The sequence below is a fragment of the Zeus faber genome (genome assembly GCF_960531495.2).
Source record: "Zeus faber genome assembly, chromosome: 4".
NCBI lineage: Eukaryota > Metazoa > Chordata > Actinopteri > Zeiformes > Zeidae > Zeus > Zeus faber.
In genome coordinates this window covers 14,936,789-14,953,865 of record NC_137191.1, presented here as the reverse complement: position 1 = coordinate 14,953,865, position 17,077 = coordinate 14,936,789, and the positions used below count along the sequence as shown (strand labels likewise).

Genomic DNA, 17,077 nt, shown 5'->3' with positions numbered 1-17,077 from the left:
CCATTGGCGGAGCGCAACCGTCACTCTGCAGCCGCTGTTCTCCATTATGACGTCCCCGCTTGTGATGAAAGGTTTTGCCCTTTTTTTGAGACTTGGTCCTCAACGAGTCACTCGGTGAATTCGATCCTTCCCCCCCGGAGTTGTCGTTCAGTTTCGTTTATTCAGTTCCTTCGGGAGGGTCAATGTAGAGAGAGGATGCTAGAAAGTCGAATTTTCTAAAAATATATATATATATCACAAAGGTTACTTACTTCTGCCAAATGTTTTTATTTCGGCGGGATGGGGAAACATGTACATCGGTCGTTTTAAAATGAATGCCGCTGAATGCCCTGGACTTCAAGTTCGTCCTCGGTGAGGCCTTTCGGGGGTTTTTTTGGAGTCAAAAAGATTCACTGTCTTGGCGGAGCGATTCCCGACGCCCGAGTCGTTCGCCACGAACGACTCGTTCCGCAGCGCCCCGCCGCGACGCTGGTTCCGTCCCAACACGGAAACATGGAACAGTGACGGGAAGGCGACGCGATTGTTGTCGCTGTCGGTGGGAGCGCGTCTCTAACGCGGGTTACGAAAGGGCAGTGGCAACATAAAACCCGGCAGCTGTCGTGGCTCCGTGACCGATGGGAGGCACTGGAAGCTGGCAGAGAGTTCGACCTCTGTTGTGGGTTCAATAGAACCGGGAGCCCCGTTGTCAGGAGCCATGAAGGGGGCTGTACCGGGAGTCATGGGGGCACTGGGACGGCTGCTGCTCTGCCTGCTGCTGCTGGCCTGGGAGGGCAGCCTGGTGCAGGTAAACTCTCGCACGCCATGTTGTTGTTGTTGTTGTTGTTGTTGTTGTTGTTGTTGTTGTTTGTATCCATGTCTATTTATGCGCGGGTCTATTTTGGGCTCAAGCGAAGCTGCAACGTGATAGTACGTTGAGCTGCTGAGATCATAAAGTATTAAGAAAGTTAACAGTGTGTGTGTGTGTGTGTGTGTGTGTGTGTGTGTGTGTGTGTGTGTTGTGAGTGCGTGCCTGAGTGCGAACGTATCTACGACCCGTTGTGTCACCGCCATAGAGTGTATTGTGAGTGGCCACCCCTCAGTGGGTAAATATGGGAGTGGTGAACACACACACACACACACACACACACACACACACACACACACACACACACAGGTAGCACTGCTGGGGGGTAGGAATAAGGATATCCTGTTTTGAAAAAGAGAAGAGACTATTTGATGTTGCCAGGGGAGATCTCTCAGTGTGTGAGGGAGTGGGGTTTGCCAAACTAGGTTGGAATTAAGGATACATGACACACCTGATCACCCATGGCAACCCAAATAGCTGACATCTCTCTCTCTCTCTCTCTCTCTCTCTCTCTCTCTCTCTCTCTCTCTGTCATAGTATCATGATTGTTATGCCATTAATACTAATATGTATTTATTTCTTTATTAATTGCTTCGTTCATTGTATTGTCTTCCATTTTTATTTTGCCGGATACCACATGTGCTTAATAAAGGTTTTGAAAAAACCAAAACTCTCTCTCTCTCTCTCTCTCTCTCTCAGGTGGGAGGGGTAAGGTCCGTCACCCTTCCAGAGTCACTGCTGTTCATCTCAACACTGGATGGCAGTCTGCACGCCGTCTCCAAGCAGTCTGGAGACATCAAATGGACGCTCAGAGAAGGTTGAAACACACACACACACACACACACACACACACACACACACACACTGTACACACACAATAAATAAGATTTTATTGGTACGCAGGGTGGTATTCAGGACTACATCAATTTATCATTCCACAATTGCCTTGCATTTTGTGAACACTTCCCGATGGTTTAAAAATCTCTTTCAGACCCCATTATCCAAGTGCCTGTCTACCTTGCAGAGTGAGTAACACACAGGTTCACACACACACACACACACACACACACACACACACACACACACACACACACACACACACACACAGTCATGAAAATAGTCTGAGGCATGACCTGTTCTTTGTGTAGGCCAGGTTTTCTCCCAGACCCCAATGACGGCAGCCTGTACGTGCTGGGCGGAAAGTACAAGGAGGGCTTAATGGTGAGAACCCTGCACCCAGAAGTTCCCGTTTCTAACGCCACATCTTCTTTATTTGTTCTGAAAAATGCTCATAAAGCCGGGCGGGGTTCTACCGGATGAGTGTTTCCTGTGGATCGTAGCACACGCCCGCTGTCCGTTGAATTGAGATTAAAAACTCTTGAATGGCTCGCTCTCTCCTGTCTCCGCTTTAACACGACTCAATCACCCCACAGTGGGAATGCCTCCCGTTGAAATAGTTGAGTGGACATGACTCTGGGCTGTAGGGGCTGGATCTAAGAAGTCAAATAAGTCATCATGTTTGGAATTTTAAGTTGAAGAAGTTGGTAATAAATAACCATGAATTGTAAGCAAGACCCTCTTCAAAGTGCGTGAGCGTGCGCGTGTGCGCTTGTGCGTGTGTGTGTGTGTGTGTGCGTGTGTGTGTGCATGTGTGTGTGTGTGTGTCGTTTGTGCTTCCTGACACTATTGTTTGTACAAATCTTCAGAAACTGCCTTTCACCATCCCTGAACTGGTTCAGTCGGCTCCCTGCAGGAGCTCGGATGGCATGCTCTATACTGGTGAGATGCTGTGTGTGTGTGCGCGTGCGCGTGTGCGTGTGGGCGTGGGCGAGAGAGAGAGAGAGAGAGAGAGAGAGAGAGAGAGAGAGAGAGAGAGAGAGAGAGAGAGAGAGAGAGAGAGAGAGAGAGAGAGAGAGAGAGAGAGAGAGAGAGAGAGAGAGAGAGAGAGAGAGAGAGAGAGAGAGAGAGAGAGAGAGAGAGAGAGAGAGAGAGAGAGAGAGAGAGAGAGAGAGCATATTTGGCTGACTTGGCTGTTGTCTACTGGCTTGCTCGGTTGCCGTGTACAGGTAAGAAGCAGGATGTCTGGTTTGTGGTGGATCCTGAAACGGGGGAGAAGCAGACCAGTTTAACCACCTCCTCCTCTGACTCCATCTGTCCAAACACTCCTCTGCTCTACATCGGGCGCACAGGTACCACATCGCCACGCACACATTCAGTCAAGTTGCGTTTTAGAAAGAAACATCTGGCCTGAGTGTGTGTGTGTGTGTGTGTGTGTGTGTGTGTGTGTGTGTGTGTGTGTGTGTGTGTGTGTGTGTGTGTGTGTGTGTGTGTGTGTGTGTGTGTGTGTGTGTGTGTGTGTGTGTGTGTGTGTTCCTTGCAGAATACATGATCACCATGTTTGACACCAAAACACAAGAGCTGAGATGGAACGCCACATACAATGACTACTCTGCTCCCCCCTACGATGAGAAACAGGACTACAGTACGTCTCACACACACACACACACTTACACTCACACACACACACACACACACACACACACACACACACACACACACACACACCTAATATGTCCTGCCTGCTTCACCAACAGAGATGGCTCACCTCGTATCCAGCGGCGACGGTCTGGTTGTGACAGTGGACAGGGAGACAGGTAGGGACGAGTGTTTGTGCGCATTTAAATGAGTGTGTGTGAATGCGTGCAGTACGTCTAACCCTTCTGGTAACAGGTGACGTCCTGTGGAGCCAGAACTACGGCTCGCCCGTGGCGGGTGTATACTTGTACACCGGGGACTCGCTGAGACACGCCCCCCACCTGTCACTCGCCATGGAAACGCTGCGCTATCTCACCTTCGCCATGGCCAACGACCAGGCGGACGCACACTCCAGCCTCAAGTGGAGCTACCAGTTTGTGAAGGAGCAGGCCAGCGCACAAACACAACTGGTGTAAGCTAATCACACACACACACACACACATATATCTGCTTTCTGCTTCATGCGTTATTGTATCGGACGGTAGATCATATCGGTATCATATCTGGACATGACCTTTAATTTTTCTGGTCTTTTCTGTTTTAATTTTTTTAATCTTTTTTATTGCGGTTGTTGTTAACTGTTAGGTTCATTTTAAACCTATGTTGCAATTCTCCTTTTTCATATTTTTATTGTATTGCTTTATTATTATTTTGCTCAATTTGTTGATGTGTGCTGGGACATTGCTATTTCCCTTTGGGGATGAATAAAGTATCTGTCTGTCTGTCTATCTATCTACACACGTGAAATGACGGATTAATCCAATGCTTTATTTTTTTCTAGTCCGACCCTCTATGTGGGCAAACTGGACTCTCACCTTTATGCCTCGACCTCCCTTGTCCATCAAGGCATCTCACTAGTGGTGAGTCTACACCTCCATTTGCTGGGTGTCTGTTAAATTAGGAAGTGAAAGCCGAAACGCCGACTCATCCCGTTCCCCCTCATCAGCCTCGTGGTCTGACCCTGGCTCGGATCGAAGGTCCGGTCACAGCTGGAGTGACGGTCAGAGAGAGGGGGGAGTGTGAGATCACACCGTCCACTGACGTACGCTACCCACCCGGAACCACGAACAGTCACAAAAACCACTGGCTGCTCATAGGTACGCACGCACGCACGCACGCACACACGCACACACACACACACACACAAATGCAGATATGATGAGGTCTCTTTCCCTTTGGATACACTTGAATACACTAATATACTTGGGTACACTTTAATACACTAATATACTTGGGTACACTTGAATACGCTAATATACTTGGATACACTTGCTGTAGAGCTGTTAATAGTCGGAACACAATTATTTCATCAGACCAAAGTCATTTTGTTTGCGGTCAGTTGTTATTTTCCAACAATCATATGTTTCCATCCAGATTTCAGGGGAATTTGAAAGCAATCTTAGGAATTTTACAATAAATGGAATGTCAAATAGGTGTTGGATTGAGGCAAATAAGTCTACCCCAAAACATTTTTCAATCATCAATGCCTCTAAATGGCTCCGCGACAGGCATGTATTATTATTCATTTTATTTTACGCTGCTATTATAGTGACGTAAGAATAAATAAAAATAAAAAAAGACAATTAAATTGCTAATAGAAATTATTTATGGAAATAACTGAATTACCCCAATGGGGATCAATAAAGTACTATCTTATCTTACTGTATCTCGTCTTATATGTATGACAATTAATCATCAACTATACGTAAGATGAAATCTACATTTATACATACAGTATATTTACACAATGTATATTAAAAATACTTGACAAAATAATTTGTTCTTTACAGATGAAATATAAAAACATCACTGTTGTTTCATTGTATTCATGGACCAGGCCACCACGAGCTGCCTCCAGTCGCCCACACCACCATGCTGAGGGAATTCCCCGTCAGTCTGCAGCGTTCCGGTGAAGCCGTCATCCGTCCTCGAGCGCCCGCCGCCTCGCCGGCCTCCGACTACAACCAACACTACGTGAGTCAAAGTAGAGTGCTTTATTTTTGATTACAGCAGTCTTACCCAGTTCTTGAGGTAGTCGAAGTGCTTGAATTTTATCCTTAGAAATATAAGTACTGTAATACATTGTAAATGGCTCCTTTTGATCGGAAGTGCTTGAAAAGTCCTTGAAAGAAACGTGTACATTTAAAAGCTGGGATATTCCTGCTGGTTTTGTTATTCAAATGGTAGCTTAATAAACATTTTCCAGAATGGCTTTTACAACATAGATTATGCCAGGGAAATGTACATTTAATCCAGCATGGTTGGAAATAGACACTTATAATAGTAGATGACAAGGAGATTAATACAAGAGATATAGATATACTAATAGATATACAAATGAAAAAAATAGTACACAATGAAACTAACATTATTATATTATACTTAAATTAAGAACGATCACATTGAACATTGATTATATTTGTTTTTCATGAAGACCCTGAAAATGAAAAAAATAGCGCTTTAAAAATTACTTGAAAGTACTTGAATTACATTTAGTAATGCCAGAATGAACCATGAAATTAAATTGTTGGGAGATTGTTTCAAAGGTCAATTGTGTTTGTTAATTGCTGCGAATGCAGGACCTGAGCTACAGAAAACAAAACTGCTAAATCTTGAGCGACCAAACAAAACAAAGGTGTGAAACGAATGCTCAGGGTGGCAGCGTTTATATTCAACCTCGCCCCCATTCTCTCATTTAGTTTGAGTCCGTAGCCAGTGACCACGGCGATGACTACGACACTGCCCCTCAGGGAGGCGCGCACAGAAAGAAGCCGGGTCAGGGCAGGAGGCCGCCTTCGGTGCTGCCCGTCTCCTTGTCCCAGGACCTGCTCACCCTGGCGGTCCTCACCCTGCTGCTGGGCGGACTGCTGGCCTTCCTCCTCACGTACCCCTCTGTGAGTCTGCTCACGATGCTTTGGGGGGATTAAAGATCAAAGCGCTGTACTACATAGCTGTATTAGTGAGGATGTTGAGATTTTCATTGGGAGTGACAAGGATGGACAGGATTAGGAATGGAGTACATTGGAGGAACAGCTCAGGCTGGACAGTTTGGTGGAAAAGTGAGAGAGGCCAGATTGAGATGGTTTGGACACGTGTGTAGGAGAGATGACAGTTAGATCGGGAGAAGGATGCTGAGGATGGAGCAGCCAGGCAAGAGGAAAAGAGGAAGGCCAAAGAGAAGCTTTATGGATGTGGTGAGGGAGGACATGCAGGCAGTTGGTGTAAGGGAGGAAGATGCGTATGAGTGTGTGCTTGTCAGCGTTGGGGTTAGGGTTACACTGTCCGATGAAAAGAAAACTGCGAGATATTGTCTTTCCTAGTAATGTCCAGCCCCTGGTTGAGTCTTTCCTTCCTAAGCCACGTTGATAAAGTTATCTAAGCTCCTCTTGAGTTTCTTTCCTCTCTCCCCGATTCCTCAAATCTTTTTTGACTCGCATTACTCACATTTGACCCCCCGCCCCCATACTGGAATATTTGATGGATGGTGGGCCGGGGGTGAAGCAACATGAAGGTGTGGGAGTTGTGGGCGGGGCGCGACTTGATTTATATCAAACTTGAAGGACATTTTCTATCTCTAGAGGGGGGAAAAAAACCCTCACTCATTCCAGCTTTCAATCCCCACGCTCATCTTTTCCTGTGCGCGTTTCCCCCTCAGCGCGTGACCCAACATCACAAAGTTCCGAGGCAGCTCGAGGAAACGTTAGAATCTCGTCCCGAGCTGCGGCAAGCAAACCCACAGACTATAACCACTGGTACTTCACTCGGAGGACTTTCTACAGACACGCAGCTTTCTACTGATGCAAATACCTCCTGTGGTAGGTGGTCTCTGAATAACCGCTCCGCGGTTTCCATCACCAAAATGTCAGTGTTGAGATCTAAATTAAGATTGATGTAAAAGAGTGCAATGGATGCAAAAGTGCCTCAAGTGTGCCAAACATTGTACAAGTCTCCACAATATGAAAAACAGATAGATGAAAGACTAAATGATAAATAAGAGCCTGTGTAAACGACAGTCCTTGGTCAGTACATAAACCAGTATTTCCAGTGGGCGCACCAAGCTAGTATTAAGTTGCACTTAAAAATATAATATACGGATGCGATATAAATACTAACTATGGTAGCATGTGATATAATACTGTCACACCACATATAATATGGTGTAGTTATTCAGAATCTTAGAAGAATATAATTTTTTTTTTTTTCCTTCTGATTTTTATTAATTTCATAAATCTTGACTGTTTTTAATTGAATCTAACTTTCTACTAACCACATTTTGAGGGTTGGGGCTAGAGTTAGGCCTAGTGTTAGGGATAAGGGGCTTGGGTTGGGCCTGGGTTAGGGCTGGGGCTTTGGTTAGGGTTAGGGTTGGGGTAAGGACTAGGGTAATGGTTAGGGATAGGGATAGGGGGATAGGGTTGAGGTTGGAGCTAGGGCTTGGGCTAGGGCTAGGGTTCGGTAACAGACACTGCTGCATCCATGAATCATTTTTGCAGGGAATTCTATTTCTGTTATCCAATACAAAAATGTAAAAATAGATTTTAGGAGCAAAATATGAATTTGTATGTGTTTTGGATTGATCAATGAGACCCGCCATCACACCCGATCTGTGATACAAACAATCTGTCTATCCTCCATACAGCATCCCAGGTTTCCAGTGAACCTCACCCCCGTCCTCAGCTCACCGGCAGCTCAGACACAGACAGGATCAGCACCAGTGGACACACACACACACCAGGTAGCTCAAATCAAGCACCAACATGTGGTTGATTTTTATTTTATTTTCCACTCAGACAACCTTCCTCTGGTTTATTTTTATCGTCAAGTGTGTTCTTTGGTTTTATTTTATTCTGATATTCCCTTGTATCTATTGGAAAATTTCCCTTGCAGGGGTATGATAGTGCTGTATTTACATGTATATCTTCAAGGGGGCCTATTATCAAACACTCCCTTTTTCAGTGCTTGTGCACATACATTTGGGTCTCTGATGGGCCTACTAACACACACACACATACACTGTGAAATAAGACAACCCACCCAGTTTTTTGTGAGCTGCCGATTTTAATTTATTTTATGTTATTTTCTGAGGATTCCTAATTGAATTAAACAAAAAACCAAGCCCTGTGCGGTGTCCCCCACAAGTTCGAAGCAATGCCAAGAAAAGATGGAACAAACTTTTAAATGAGGCCTTGTAGATATAATATGAATGAAGATTCAGCAACTGGATTGCTTTTTTTTCTGGCCTGAAATTTGTTGTTTGTTCATTTGTTTGTTTGTGAAATAAGTGGAAGTTTACGTACTTCATACAATGGGCTCACAGGACTGGAGCAAACAGTTCCGGAGTGGGCGTGGCGAGCACCAGCTCATTTTCATTGAAAGCGACACATACACAAACAGAGCGTCAAGAACAGCATGGTTTAGAGGCGTGTTAGAATGGCTCGAATGCATAATCTGAGTGGTATTTTCAGCAAAGAAAAATTAAAAGACATTTAAACTGAACCTTGTTTTTGTGACTCCAAATTGACTTTTTCTAGAGAGGGAGGGTGAGCACGTGCAAGTTGGCAAAATTACCTTCACTCCATCTGAGGTTCTGGGACACGGCACAGCAGGAACATTTGTCTTCAGGTAGATTCACTGCATGTCTGTTTTACCATGAACACAATACTTTTTGCATAGTTATATTAACTGCACTGCGCGCGCGTGTATGTGTGTATGTGTGTGTGTGTGTGTGTGTGTGTGTGTGTGTGTGTGTGTGTGTGTGTGTGTGTGTGCGTGTGCGTGTGCGTGTGTGTGTAGGGGTAGCTTTGACGGCCGCAACGTGGCGGTGAAGAGGATCTTGCCCGAGTGCTTTGAGGTGGCGGAGCGCGAGGTGCAGCTGCTCCGAGAGTCGGACACACACCCGAACGTCATCCGCTACTTCTGCACCGAGAGAGACCGGCTCTTCACATACATCGCCATCGAACTGTGCGCCGCAACACTGCAACAGGTTTGTTTTTTGGTGGAGAATACAGGGTCAGTTTGTGTCAGATAGATAGATGGATACCTTTATTTCAACAAGGAAAAGATTGAGAGCAGAGTTCTTTTTTGCAGTGGTGGCTATAAATACAATACTAACTACAATGCAAATGAAGAATATAGAGACCTAATACAGTAAGATATGTTTTCATCAGGATGGAGGATAATAATAATAATAAGAAGAAGAATTATAAGAGTTGTTGTTATTGTTATTATTTGTAATAATAATAATAATAATATTAATAATAATAATAGTAATAATAATAATAATTATTATTATTATTATTATTATTGTTGTTGTTATTATTATCGCTTATGTTTTGCGGTGCATTGTTTTTTTTTTTTATTGGTTTTGTAATGAGTGGGCTAGAACATGATAAACGTCTATGTAACAAGTATATTATTTTCATTATTATTTTATTATTAAAAAAAATATTATTTTAATTGTGGTGAAAACCAGGACAGTTTGGTAGTGAATGTTAAAAAACTGGGGGGCGACTCCAACTCTGGCAGTCCGGAGTTGGAATCTGCGGGCTTGCAGCTTGTGCATTCTAATAAATGAAAGGGAAAAAACTGTGCTCCGACTCAATAAAATATGATATATTTTACAATATGTCCACTTGATAGCTCCACGGACCAGATTTTACATCCATATATTCCATACGGCTGAAGCAGTGACAAAGGAAACCGGGGTTACAATGTTTTGCTCGAGCTTGCTTGTCCCCGCCCCCAGCCCCTGACAGGAGCGGTTCTTGGTTCTTTTACGGCTGCGAAGTGGTGCCGCTCTGGAACCAGTTTTGCGGTTCCAGACTCGGTTCTTTTGCTGTTGAACACGAAGAACCGGTTCCAGATTAGGCATCGGCTACGAACCGCCCCTCAAAAGGCCTTGGTGGAAAAGGGGCCGATGAGAATTGTTTTTCAAGATGAAAGATGATACATACATTGTGAAACAAAAACTGAGGATTTCTTGAAAAAAAAAAACCAACCCACTGCTCTCTTTCTCTCTCTCTCTCTCTCTCTCTCTCTCTCTCTCGATCTAAATTCCAACTGTGTAAAAGATGAACATTTTCCCAGACGCATTCCCCACCTCATTGCAAAACCTTTCATCATCGAGCGTTTGGTCTTTGACCTTCACCAGAACATTAGGAATGCCCCGCTGAAGGTTTAAGGTTCTTTCCAGCTGCGTAAATCAATAAAAGTAGCGACGCTTTTAGGGTTTAAAATTTCCCCCTGTGCAATGACAACCGACTCACATTCTGCAGCGCTGGCTCATGGACGGCATCGAGTGTAAATGGAGATGTGACGTCAGCCTGTGTGCATCTTGTGTTTTCCTCAGTATGTGGAAGATCCATCCTGCTTCCCCGAACTGAGCACTGTGACTCTCCTGGAGCAGACAATGTGCGGCCTCTCTCACCTGCACTCCCTCAACATAGGTCTGACACACACACACACACACACACACACACACACACACACACACACACACACACACACACACACACACACACACACACACACACACACACACACACACACACACACACACACACACAGAGGGTCTATTTGTCTTATTTTGAAAAATATATACTTTATTTGGGATTATTATTATTATGATTATTAAAATTATTTTTTATTATTACGATTATTATTTTTTTATTCCTAACCCAAATCCTTAACCCTATTATTTATTATTAGGGTTTATTGCATATTCCAGCAGAATCATTAAAGGCTAAAAATGAGAATGAAGTGGAATACACTATTTTGGTTGGCTTTTTTTTTATCGTTGATAGTATTTCTGAAAGCCAATGTAAAAGACACTGTATTTGAGTGTGATTTCTGCTCAGAAACCCAAATCCTGCTACAAAGAGTAGAGTTAAACTATACCTCGTGAAATATTGTGATATGATATTGTTAACGTACTCCTCAGTTCTATTGCCTCCCCTTTTCTGGTGTCCTCCTCCAGTCCACCGGGACCTGAAGCCGAGGAACATCCTCCTCTCCGGCCCGGGCACGCTGGGCCGGGTCAGAGCCCTCATCTCAGACTTTGGTCTCTGTAAGAAGATGCAAGACGGTCGGTGCAGCTTCTCTTTGCGTTCTGGGATACCGGGAACCGAAGGGTGGATCGCCCCCGAGGTGCTGCGGGACACACCCGGACACAACCCGGTGAGACGAGTGGAGACGTAACGCTGGATTACTTTAGTAGCCAGTGTCATATGTTCATCTCGCGTGTGTGTGTGTGTGTGTGTGTGTGTCTGTGTGTGTCTGTGTGTGTCTGTGTCTGTGTCTGTGTCTGTGTCTGTGTCTGTGTCTGTGTGTCTGTCTGTCTGTCTGTGTGGATAAAAATACTTTTAGCTACACTGTAGGAAAATCTTAAATCTCAATTCAATGTGACTGTTATTTATGTGAACAAAAGACACAACTTCAAGCCCTCTGCTTTTAAAAGACGACATCTGTCCATTTCAGCTTTTTGAATGTCCTTAATATTTCAATGTGTCATAACCGTTGGATCCTTTCATGTTGTTATTATGACAAACAAGTATTTAAATGATTCACCTAGATTAAAGAAGTCTCATATAGATATTTGTTTTTACCAGTCCTGGGGTTAGGGTTGGAGTTCTACTACTACCAGTATTTCTACTTGTATCCAGGCAACATTTCTAAAAACCTGTTGGCTCTCAAGCTGCAGTGACTGTGCATTTAGATTCAGACTGCTGTAGCCTTCCACATGACCAAAGAGAGGGACAACATGTTGATATGTTTTTTTTTTCAGATAGTTTCTCATCAACTTAAATGTTTTGATTTGAGACTTGATCGTAATATATTTGCCAAAGTAAATCTTGAATCACAGAAGTTGTCTGTATGCTTGATAGAAAACTGTAATTATTTTGTATTTTCTTATCTTTTATGTGCTTCATGCTACACTTTTACCATCAGCAAGTACTCATTCTCTACTTTTCTTCCCCTTTCTTCCCCCTCTCTCTCTCTCTCTCCCTCTCCCTCTCTCTCTTCCCCCCCCCCCCTCCCCCCTCTGAAGACTGCAGCAGTGGATGTGTTTTCGGCCGGGTGTGTGTTCTACTATGTGGTCAGCAGGGGGCAGCACCCCTATGGCGATGCACTGAGACGTCAGGTCAACATCCTGGCAGGGGAATACACACTTTCACACTTCATGGAGGATGTGCACGGTGAGTGTGTGTGTGTGTGTGTGTGTGTGTGTGTGTGTGTGTGTGTGTGGGGGGGGGGGTGCGTGGATGTCTATCTAATCGATGTTGCGTGTGTGTTGCGTGTGTTCTAGCATCTGATCGTTTGTTTTCCTACTCGATCAGATGACGTCGTAGCGCGGGATCTGATCGAGAGGATGATCAGCGCCGAGCCACAGTCCCGCCCCTCCACGTCCTGCGTTCTCAAACATCCGTTCTTTTGGAGTCCAGAGAAGCAGCTGCTGTTCTTCCAGGTGTGTGTGTGAGGTCCCTGTGGTTCCGGCTGGTTCACCTCCATTCAGCGCTTAATGCTCGGTTCCAGTTTTAACGTATAATTATTTTTATTATTATATTATAATGTGTTTATTATAATTACCATCTTTTATCTAACATTTTTTTGATTCGAAAGAATAACTGCTTTCCAAGCCGCTTTTTCCTGCATTTATTTACAGCACATAGCAAATAGTGAATCTCTGCTCTGGATGTAGGTATTTGTAAAAAAGAAAACCTCCCATGTGGGCCACTAATACCTGCAGGCTAAATGAAGCCTTGGATCCCGGAATCCATTTCCTCCAGGAAATGGATGACATTTTTTTTTTTTTTTATATACCCTGGTAACTTTGAAAATGTCTGTGACTCTTCATAGAAACCAGATAACTAAACGTGCACGTGGCAAACATCATGACAGGGAGCTAGTTCCATTAGTGTGTGTGTGTGTGTGTGTGTGTGTGTGCGCGTGTGTGTGTGTGTGTGCGCGTGTGTGTGCGTGTATACAGGATGTGAGTGACCGCATAGAGAAGGAACCCGGAGACAGTCCCATCGTGGTGAGGCTGGAGACGGCAGGACGGGCGGTGGTTCGAACCAACTGGAGGATGCACATCTCTGTACCTCTGCAGACAGGTACACACACACACACACACACACACACACACACACACACACACACACACTCATTGATCTGGAACACTATAATAATAACGGAAACGCCTATATTAATAGTTATAACGTCATCAATCCTTGTTTTGATTCTTGGTGTTCCAGATCTGAGGAGGTTCAGGACGTACAAAGGGAACTCAGTCAGAGATCTGCTGAGAGCCATGAGAAACAAGGTCAGCTCACAACGTTGGAAAACATTTTAAGTCATTCTGCATTTTTACTGAATGAAGGATGCACTGATATAAAAACTGGTTAAAAAAATGTTATACAAAAAAAAAAAAAAAAAAAATATATATATATATATATATATTTTTTTTTATTTATTATTTATTTATTATGTCGGTCCAATACCATTTCTAGTCTATTATACTTTTTTACATATTCGATTTAATGGAGAAAATGTTTTCTCTTGTGTATTTAATGATGTTGCCATGACCCAGAATGAATGCTAACACTGGTCTTTGCATGAATGAAATAAAATAACAACAGTATTTTGGAAGCTCCAGAAATTAGTTATTGTTTTAATTGACTTTTATTGAATTAAATCTAAGCCCTTAATGCACCTTTTGCTTCTTTAATTCTTAACAGGCATGGGAGCCTTGTGCTCTAATATATTATTCAATATAAATCAGAATGGACAAAATCTTTAATCATTTTGTCACTTGATGACGGAGGGCAAATGTGGCTCGTGAGACCAGACCAGGTTAGGCTCCATCTGGTTGGTAAAAGTCATTTTTTCGGAATGAAGGTGCATTGCATGCTGTTTTTTCGGTAAATGAAAATTCAATAAACATTTTGGTCATAACAAAAAAGTAATTCTTTTGGAATGGCATTCCGTATCAGCCATTATGTTTAGTATTGGATAAAGTTATATTGGTTCATCCCTGTGTCAAATACATGGTCATAGACTGACATAGTGTGTGCATTTTGAACGTTTTGGCTTTCCTTGCCCAACAGAAGCATCACTACCATGAGTTACCAGAGGAGGTCCAGGAGACTCTGGGGGAGGTTCCTGAAGGATTTATCAGCTACTTCACCTCTCGGTTTCCACGGTTACTGCTGCACACGCACATGGCCCTGCACATCTGCGCTCAAGAGAGACTATTCTACCCGTACTACTCCCCCCCGTACTCCAAATAGACATATACACGCCACACCACAGCCAAAACACTGCAACGGAACTACCGCCATCACCAACTACTTGATATCTTTTAAGGTTTTTATTATATAATGTTTTTTAACAATGTGTAGTGTTTTAGTGGGTTGGTGTTTGTATACAAGAAAAAAAAATGGACTTTGGATAGAAGGTACATTTGGGGGAAATGAAGTGTGAGTTGCTCTGATTCTAAGAGGACCCTCCGCAAGGCTGGATTTCCACAGAGGAAACCTCTTCTAAACCATTAGTGGAACGGTGTTCCTGTTCCTGCTCGGAATCTCCTGAAGAGACGTCAAAAGCTACTACTGCACAATATTAACTTGTTTTTTAAATTGACATATTATAAAGTGTATTTTTCTGGTCTGCAGCTGCGCGCGCGTGCGTGTGTGTGTGTGTGTGTGTGTGTGTGTGTGTGTGTGTGTGTGTGTGTGTGTGTGTGTGTGTGTGTGTGTGTGTGTGTGTGTGTGTGTGTGTGTGTGTGTGTGTGTGTGTGTGTGTGTGTGTGTGTGTGTGTGTGGCTCCACGTGCATTTTTTTTTTTTTTTCCCCCGCTCTCCAAATGCCCAAAGTTACGAAAGGTAGTTGTGACTCACTGACTCAACAAGCTATTTTCACCAAAGGCAGTACATGCTTTGACAAATGTTTGATGAAATGTATTTATTGACATAGAATGAGAGGAATGAGAATCTGTTATTGGATTTACCGACGCAGCCGATTTATTTTAAAACCAAAAGGTGTTGGATGGTAATGTTCATTGTATGTAGAATTCAGGCATTGCTCGGTTTTGCGAGCTTCCACAGGCCTTGTGAAATGACATAGAAAGCCTTATGGATGAGCGGTCCTTAAAAGAATAGATTTGCTATTTTTCGGCCCAGGGGCCTTATTTTATGTTGTTTTCCATCGTTTAGAACTGTTTAAAGCACAACCTCGCTGAATGCTTTACTCGTGAGAAACGAACCACTCTCCCGCAGCTTCTCGCTACGCAGGTGAAAAATATCAAAACTATCCTTAAACTCCACTCCTATCCTCTTCTTAGAGGTTAAATGTGTGAATTGCACTAAAATCAAAATGCTAAACTTTTGTACTATTTTCAAAGGGTGAATAAATCAATGCTTTTGGTGTACTGATTGTTTATGTGTATTAAAGAGACGTTTCCTCTACAGCGGCGGTTCCCAAACGTTTCCCTTTCAGGGCCAGAACTCCATCTTAATGATGTCCCGTGGGCCACTGGCACCTTATTGTAAACACGATAAAAAGTGCTCTGAAGATAAAAAGGGTTCAAAGATTCAGTCTTCTCTTCTTTCCATATGAAAACAAGTGTTTCAACCAAAAACAACTCCTTAATGTGGGCAATTGATGAGAACACACATTTCCCAATGCCAAAATCTGGTATATGAATTATTTATATATGTGCATATTGAAAGATATATGTGATTGTCCTCTGGCTCTTAACGTTTTAAGGTTCTTCAAGATTTCAAATAGTTTATGTGAAAATACACCAAAAAGATTTTGTTCATAATTATGGAGAGATTATTCTGATATCCTTTAAACAGATTAATTAATTATAAGATATGTGAATCTATTAATATGTATGTTCAAACAAAATATGAAATGATAAATAAATGTGGTCACTTAATACTTAAAATAGTCAACTAACAGCATTAACATTTGTTTGTTTATTTTACAACATGTTTAAAATGGTCATGGAGAGCTTTTTAAAGGCAGGGGAAGGTTGAGCGCGGGTGGGTGTCCGCGGACGGACGACCCCGAAAAGGCTCTGACACAGGCCTGCGCATAACAGGCCGGCGCGTGGAGCTTCTCATTCAGTGCTCACACTCCTTGCAGGACCGACAGTCAACCCGGGAGGTTTCGCGGGCACATGGCGTCCAGCGTCTCGTTGCCGTTTTCGCGGCCGACGAGGACCCCGCTTCCATAACCTTCAGCTGGGTCAGTTGCAGAGAGCGGGTACTGGGCAGCCCAGTGTGGGCCTGTTATTAAATATCAGAGTTCAGCTTTAGGTCCGATAAAGAAAAAACAGCCCGAGGGAGACCTCAGCTTAACCAGAGTCATGAGACTCACACACACACACACACACACACACACACACACACACACACCGGGCGCTGGAGATGAATGATGAACGGCTGGACGCGGGTTCCAAATCAGCTCTCCACCTTCGCTTTCCGACTCTGATCATACACAACAGGTAGAACGCTTCATTGCAATTACACCGTCTGCATTGTGTTGGTTGGGAAACGCCATGGCCACATGATTGTGACACACACACAAAACTGAGGACAACCTGACCCGAGCCCCTTCCATCTCCTCCCTAAAAGAGGGTTTCCTTCAATCGCGTAGAGTGCCCTGAACCTTTTCCTGCTCCCTTGCATTCCCCTTT

At 43.7% G+C, this 17,077-nt stretch overlaps 1 protein-coding gene across 5 annotated transcripts; it reads left to right on the top strand.

Annotated features, from left to right (window-relative positions):
- The first annotated feature begins 663 nt into the window (after positions 1–663).
- Positions 664–15,802, top strand: ern2 (endoplasmic reticulum to nucleus signaling 2). 5 transcript variants are annotated; one of them, XM_079998768.1, is made up of 24 exons: positions 664–784; positions 1,544–1,661; positions 1,836–1,869; positions 1,998–2,065; positions 2,551–2,623; positions 2,911–3,033; positions 3,225–3,326; positions 3,439–3,498; positions 3,575–3,791; positions 4,161–4,239; positions 4,326–4,476; positions 5,217–5,353; positions 6,079–6,273; positions 7,035–7,194; positions 8,019–8,114; positions 8,911–9,001; positions 9,173–9,362; positions 10,728–10,824; positions 11,319–11,554; positions 12,426–12,573; positions 12,715–12,842; positions 13,365–13,488; positions 13,630–13,697; positions 14,482–15,802. In XM_079998768.1, exons 2-24 carry the CDS (start codon positions 1,602–1,604, stop codon positions 14,662–14,664), a joined length of 2,820 nt encoding a protein of 939 aa, XP_079854894.1. In that variant the 5' UTR covers positions 664–784; positions 1,544–1,601; the 3' UTR covers positions 14,665–15,802. The 5 variants fall into 5 exon arrangements, with proteins under 5 accessions (XP_079854894.1, XP_079854893.1, XP_079854892.1 ...); XM_079998767.1 differs by having other exon boundaries at positions 670–784; positions 1,993–2,065; positions 11,355–11,554; XM_079998766.1 differs by having other exon boundaries at positions 670–784; positions 1,993–2,065.
- Positions 15,803–17,077: the final 1,275 nt, after the last annotated feature.